Here is a 7695-nt window from a genome sequence, read left to right as displayed (position 1 = left end):
ATTTTTATGGATGTGTATATGTAATGAATCAAGGTGATTGTCATCAAAGAGATATTCAGGTTAGATTCAATGTCGATTATCATCCTTGGTTAAAGGACACACAACAAATATTTCAAGCTAATCCTATGATTGATTATGAATAAATTATTGATTGTGTTGAGTGTCACATCACCTGTAATGAAAGACCTTACCTTCAAAAGAAGGTAGCAAGATTGGTATGTCGAGATAAGGCACCATGGGATCTATGTGATGAGTCAAAATTTTATATTGATGACAATGGAGAAAAGAAGTATGAACCAAGACGAAATGATAATAGATTGAATGAAGGGGGTCAATCAGAAAGCGAGGATGGAGGAAACCCTAACACTAGTGGTCGTTCCGAACAAGGGTTACAGATAGCTCTACTCCATTTTTGCTGTTAACCGTTTCACCTTTGCAGGCACGTTGTGTCACTCTTCGTCATTTGTTGGTTGCCCGTCGTGCTTCCTGTTGTCACTGCTGCCTTTCGTTTTCACTGGGACTGTTGCATTATGTCGGACATGGAATTAGAAGAGGTGGATTATTCCGCCGACCCTAACCCCTATGTCTCTATGTTTCATAGCCCTAACTCTATGCCAGTTTATTTGTCTGTTGCTCACCAGGATTCGTCTGAACCGCTCATATCCATCTCACCTCCTGTCGTTTCACTCCTTGGACCATCTACATCTGGCCTTCCCTTTGCCGCCCTCTCCATCGATTCCCCAGAGCTTGATTACCCTCCTCTCTCACTGACGACCATCCACCTACTTATTGCATTCTCTCCGCCATCCCCGCTCTTCGAACCCTCGCCCCTCAGGGATCTATCGCACTTGTCGCCCTTCGTGCTCCCCTCTGAAGCTGGTCACATCTTTGAGCCTGGGTTGCCCCTGCCTGAGACTACAGCTCCTTCCACCTCTGTTGCGGTGACATCCTCCACCATCCCATCTGGCTATTTTGAGACCCCAGTCATTAAGATTCGACACTCTTCGCAGATCCGTCAACAAGAAAATTAGGGCTCCCTAGACCCTTTGCAGGACCACCTGACTGTGCCTAGATCAGGCAAGAGGAAGATTAAGTGCGTGAAGGCCTCCGGTAAGGACCTCACACTCAAATTTGGGGAAGGTTTGAACATGGGTGAAGTTGTCACTACGGCTGGTAAGGTACTGGTGGGTAGGGTTCGGGGTCGTGCCTATTCAGCTGAGCAGCTCAGTCTCTGGGTCAAGGAGATTTGGGGCAACATTTTTAAATATCTTCCTGAGGTGCAGAATCTGCCTCGTGGATGGTTTGCGCTCCATTTCTTGCATGAGGAATATACCAACTGGGTGCTTTCCAGATACTGGCACATTGAAATGGCTCCGGTCATGCTTAAATGCTGGAACCCGCTATTTGACCCAGAGAGAGAACAGATCAGTGCTGGATCATTATGGGTTAGGCTACTAGGGCTCCCACTTCAATACTGGTCTGAGGATGTTTTTGTTCGTATTGCGAACGCGCTGGGCACCTATTTGGACTATGATAGGACTTATATCAAATCGAGCAACCAGTCTTTGGCTCGCATTTTGGTCCACCTTGACACCAGAGAGGGCTTAGAGGAAAAAAACACCCTGCAATGGGTGAATTTTACCAGGATCCAAATCCTGGACTATGAAGGATTCTCGTTCAAATGTCGCAGGTGCCACAAGGTAATGCACCTATTCAAGGAATGTCCCCTGGTTCGTAAGGCTGCGGACTCTACTAAGGTTTCAGAAGGTGAGGTTGTTAGGGCACCTGCATTCGCACCAGGGCAGACTCCTCTGGCTTCTTCACCAATGATCAGGAACGAAACACCAAATCATACGCCGACTTCGAGCGCTCCTCATCCTCCCTCCCCACCGATGACCTGATCGAGGGCTGCTGCAGAGGCTGCTCGTTCCTCGTGTAATCCTCCTCTCCCTCTCTCTGTATTTGCATCTTATCCTTCTTATTATGTATCGCATTTTCACACTGCATCTGCATCGGTTTAGGATTTCACCTCTACCTGCCCCCTCATCTCTCATCAGCAGGTCTTCTCGACTATAGCACCATCCTTCCCACTCGCGGTCCTATCCTCTACTGTCAAATCATCATCTCCCCTCCCGGACCCCCCCACGCTTACAACCTCCGCCCCCATTTCCCTCTCTCATCGGTTTGCTTTGAATCATCTGGTTTGGGACTGACCCCCCCTTCATGCACCCCCAAATCCACCAGAGGACGAAATCCCATTTATCAAAGGCCATTCTATTAGCTAGGGCGAAAGTGGCTTCGAGAAGATAATCATCACTTGATCGGGCACTTAGAGATCTGAATGCCCTCCCTAAATCTCCCCCATGAAGTGGCTCTCTTTTAACTGCAGGGGTCTGGCTAGCTCGCCCAAAAAGCTAGCCCTCAGACGATTGTTTGAATCTGAGATTGTAGACATTATCTTCCTACAAGAAACTTTGGGTGCAGCTGATCATATCCCTCGTGTACTCCACATATTGAAACTTGGTTGGACCTTCCAGTCCCTTGATGTCATGGGACAATCAGATGGATTGGCTCTAGGATATAACCCCCGATCTATTTACCTCAAGGCCTCCTAGGGTGGTGTTGGTTTCATTGGAATGGATATTTTCTCATCGGATTTGGGCATGGATCTTCAGATAGTAAATGTATATGGCCCATGTAAAAATAGGGAGGCCTTCTAGAACCACCTCCTTAATCTATCCCTCACAAACTCTGAAATTCTAATTTTGGGAGGTGACCTAAACTTCTCCATTGGATATGGGGAATCATGGGGGAAAAATGCTCAGGTGGATCCGCTTTCAGATGTTATGGAGCAGCTGCTTGAACAACATCATTTGATGGATATCCCCATGGTAAAGCCTCTCCCCACCTAGTGAAACCGCAGAATTGGGGAAGCTGCCCTGGCCAGGCATTTGGAGCACTTTCTCATCAAGGACACACTGGTGCAAAGACTATCATTATTCAGACAATGGGTTGGTTCTGGTGGATTATCGAACCACTCCCCATTTATTTGGAGATCACTGGCCCCTCTCAGAAACCAAGGGCTCCTTATAAATTCAACTCCACCTGGTTGTCAGACCCCTCTTATATACAATTGGTCTCTAATTTTTGGTTATCAAATCCACCATCCTCGGGGATAACCTTGGCAGAAGCTTTCTCCACCAATCTCACTTAAATTAAGAAACTTTCCATTATTTGGGCTAAGGTTAAGAGAGATCAGGACGAACAAACCCTTAGAGCTATTGAACAGACTCTGTCCACGCTACTAGATGAATAGGGACGGGGGTTCACCTCGGCAGAGGCGAAGACACATATCATCAATTGGGAAGAACAGAGGTCTAAAATCTTGAGGGAGAGGGAAGAAACCTAACAACTGTGGAGTCGAGCTGTCTGGCTAAAAGCAGGAGATGAGAACACAAAATTCTTTCAAAAATTTTCCAAGGGAAGGAAAGTTAGCGATACCATTTGGAATATGCCCATGGAGGACGGGGGAACGGCAACAACTTATAACCATCTCTCCCGACTTTGGAATTCTCACTTCCGAAATCTTTACAAGGCCCCTCCGAGAGCCTCTCTGGCTGAAATTGTTCGAATAGCTAGCCACTTCCCCAGATTTGTGGACCCGGAAGAGGCTGAGGAGCTCAATTCCCCTGTCACTCAGGCGGAACTGAAAAGTACACTGAAATGGTTCAAAAAAGATAAAATTCCAAGGCCGGATGGCTGGACAATTGAAATCTACCTTGCTTTCTATGAAATCATTGGGCCGGACCTGCTCAAGGTGGTGGATGAATGCAGGACTTCCGAGTGTATGTATGAGGCCATCAACACCACTTTCATTGCTTTACTCCCTAAATCCGACTCTCCCTCATCTTTCAATGAATTTCGGCCTATCTCACTTTGTAACTGCCTCTACAAAATTATCACTAAGATAATTGCCAATCGTCTTAAGCCCATCCTATCCTGTCACATTTCCCCTGAGCAATTTGCTTTCCTCCAGAATAGACAAATCCATGAAGCTATTGGCACAGCACAAGAAGCCCTACATTCCCTGAAAACTAAAAAGCTAAAAGGGGAAATTCTTAAGATTGACCTTGCCAAATCATTTGACCAGGTCAGTTGGCTATACATTAAGATGATCCTCACTCACCTAGGATTCCCACCCCCTTTCATCGATTGGATTATGTGTTGCATCACCTCGGCCACCTTCAGTGTACTCATAAATGGATCAACATCACACTTCGTCCATGTCAAGAGAGCACTTCGACAAGGATGCCCACTCTCCACACTCCTTTTTTTTATTGTCATGGAAGGTCTCAGCAGACTCTTTGCATCTGCCAAGCGGGAAGGGAGGGTATAAGGGCCTAAAATGTTTGATCAATGCTTCCTCACTCATCTACTTTTTGTAGATGATGTGCTCATCTTCCTAAATGGAAGCATCAGGGACTCCTCTACTTTCCATGAAATTCTCAACCTTTTTGCCTTGGCTACTGGTATGGAAGCAAACCACTCAAAGTCTACCATTACTCTTTCCAATGTATCTCCTCAGAAAATAAGGTTCGCACAATAGAAATTCCCATTTCAGAGCCAACAACTAGAGGATGGCCTTAAGTAGCTGGGATTCTGGATCAAGCCACATTGCTGATTGGATCTGGCTTGTGGTTAAAATTGAAAAACGTTTACAAAAATGGAACCATAGATTCCAATCTAGAGCTGGTCGGTTAGTCCTCATAAAATCTGTCTTGGAGGTTACTCTAGTTTACTGGATGTTGCTGGCTTGGATCCCTAAAGGAATCCTTTCTCGAATTCAGAATATTTGTTGCAGATTCCTTTGGAACGGGTATAAGGAGGGCAAACCCTTTGCTTGGGTGGGATGGAAGCACATTGCCCTCCCCAAGAAATGGGGTGGATGGGGACTAAAGGACTTATCAGTCTTCACACATGATCTTGCTACCAAGATGGGATGGATCCTGCTCACATCACAAAACCTCTAGATTGAAGTCTTCTACCACAAATATATATGGCCACATCATCTCATGGACTAGATTCGACTACCCTCCTCGCCTCGATCTGGGATATCAATGGTCTGGAAAGCAATATTACACACTTTGCCTACTATCAGAGAGGGACTTTCTTGGAGAATAAATGATGGCACCTTGGTCCGTATAGGCATGGACCCGTGGACGGGAGGTGGGAATATGTATCATTTACCCCCCAACCTCATCCTGTTTCTAAGTCAACGGAATATTAAATTAATCACATAGGTGGCCGACTTGGAGAACAACTCCATCTATAAACAGGCCTGGTTATCAGCACTACATTTAGAAATCCCTGAACATTGGCAGCAGGAGTGGGAAGCATATATCAATTCCCTGAATGAATCCCATGTGCGCATCAAAGAAGGCCTCGATGACCTCATCTGGACTCTAATCGAGCATGGATTATACTCTCCTAAATATGGTTATCCCATCCTACACTCTGTGCGCAGGCCTCTAGCACTCCTAGACTGGTGGGTAAATATTTGGAAACTTAAAGCACCATCGAGAATGAAATTATTCATGTGGAACACCCTCAGGAACAAAACCCCAATAGGAGAAAATCTCATGCACCGATCCTATTACGACCCACATTGGTGTGTACTTTGTAAACAGGAAGAGGAAACAAATAATCATCTGTTCCTACTTTGCCTGATGAATTCTCAGCTATCCAAACATGTCTTAGATTCGCTCTCCAAAACTACCAAATGGCAGGGTCAATCGATATCTGAGGCTTGGGATCACTGGAGAGGTGCGACCAATGACTCAAAAACTCTTTGTCTTCCTCTTCTTGTCTGTTGGTCTATCTAGATGATTAGAAATGGGATCATATTCAAGGGAAAAGAGGCTAGATGGCCACATGCAACTGCAAAAATCACTGCTGCCTATCATGAGATTCTGGATGAAGAACACTCTTCTACTAATAGAATTGTATCCCCTGAAGCGATTGATTTCACCACTCCTTGGGCTTACTTCAATGGCATAGCCCAAGCACAGGGGTGTGGATGTGGAATTTTACTCCATCTATCTGAACACCATCACTACAAAATTCAATTGGGATTGGGAGAGGGAACAAACAATTATGCTGAACTGATCACCCTCAGGCATCTTTTGCATTTTGCATTGGCTCACTCATGCAATAATTTACAGATTTTTGGTGATTCCGAAATCATCATAAATTGGTTCAATAACATTAATACTTGTCATGTACATTCACTCATAAACATATTGGATGAAATATTGGTTTTCAAAGCACAATTTAACTCTGTTACCTATCAACGTATTTGAAGGGAACGTAACTCGGCTACTGACAAATTATCCAAGGAGGCTACGACGCATCCCAGAGGCCTGTGGATGATACAGGTATAGTTTGGTAAAGACAAATATCAATACTATCATCGAACCTACACGGATAGGGCATATCCTAGGGAAGACAGGCCCTAAACTTTTTTTGTTATTATCAGCAGTTTTTTAGCTTCACTAGGCTGACTTATGTATATATATATATATATATATATATATATATATATATATATATATATATATATATATATATATATATATATATATATATTTATTTATTTCTATTTATAGACATGTCAAGTATACCCTGCGTGGTAAATTATGTACAACACTAGCTATTTTTGAATGGCCTCGACCATAACTTATTTTTTTTTATCACTACTTGAATGGCTTCAGCCAGTAGATATGCATATGTCAAGGGCATCTACTACATGTAATTTTTCAAAATAATGAAAAGTTACGATTTTTCCTCAGGAAAAAAAAAGATAATAGATTGAATGCACATAATCATGAAATGTTGATGATGTGGAGGGCTAATAAAGATTGGAACCATGTTATTTTGAAGTGTGTCATCATTAATTACATAGCAAAATATGCAACAAAATATGAAAAAGGGTTAGAAACACTTCATAATATGTTGATGTGTCTCTCTTCTATTCCAAATCCAAATGAACCAACAACACATGCATACAAGAGTTTGTTGTGTGAAACCATTATTGACAAAGATATAGGTGCACAAGAGACAAGTCATTGACTTCTAGAGCTCCCTCTCTTTGAATGTAGTTGTTGATTTGAGGTCATAAATGTTGGTATGAAGGTTTTCAGATAAGTATGGGTTGAGACATATAATGTCGACAATGAAAATTCACTTATTGATGTATATACCAAGAAACATGCCCACATTAAGCACCTTGCGTTAATAGATGTGGAAAAATGATGGTCATATGGAAAACACCAATGTAAGTAAAAATGGTTACCATGGAATAATGCAACTATTGCACACATGTTCCCTCGATTTAGCTCAATTCCTAATCAAACAAACGATAAGTTTGTTGAGTTGTGTTGGTCCGAGTTGGTATTATACAAGTCCTTTTGCGATTTTCAGAACGATATTTGTTATACATATAATGAGATAGTGCATAATTAGGAAAAATTACAATACCAACCATGACATGTTCATCGCAATCTAGTGCCTCCAATTGATTCAGTTGAATTTGATGAAGAAGAAGTTCAAAATTCACCTGCATATTCTAGGGAGAATGAGTAGGAGATCATTTTTGCATTATATAAGAATAAATATATAAAATACAATGAGTATGAG

The 7695-nt window shown here is 42.9% G+C and overlaps 1 protein-coding gene across 1 annotated transcript; it reads left to right on the top strand.

Annotated features, from left to right (window-relative positions):
- The first annotated feature begins 1148 nt into the window (after positions 1–1148).
- Positions 1149–1901, top strand: LOC149220696 (uncharacterized). Its single transcript, XM_089387169.1, has one exon. The coding sequence runs from the start codon at positions 1149–1151 to the stop codon at positions 1899–1901; it is 753 nt and encodes a 250-aa protein (XP_089243295.1).
- Positions 1902–7695: the final 5794 nt, after the last annotated feature.

This window comes from Pinus tabuliformis, chromosome Q (assembly GCF_031772625.1).
Source record: "Pinus tabuliformis cultivar Carrire ecotype Pingquan chromosome Q, CPIR1, whole genome shotgun sequence".
Taxonomy (NCBI): domain Eukaryota; kingdom Viridiplantae; phylum Streptophyta; class Pinopsida; order Pinales; family Pinaceae; genus Pinus; species Pinus tabuliformis.
This window is presented reverse-complemented; position numbering and strand designations above follow the sequence as displayed.

Coding starts and splice junctions, on each gene's coding strand:
- LOC149220696 (XM_089387169.1), top strand. CDS start 1,149: ATGGGTGAAGTTGTCACTACGGCTGGTAAGGTACTGGTGGGTAGGGTT.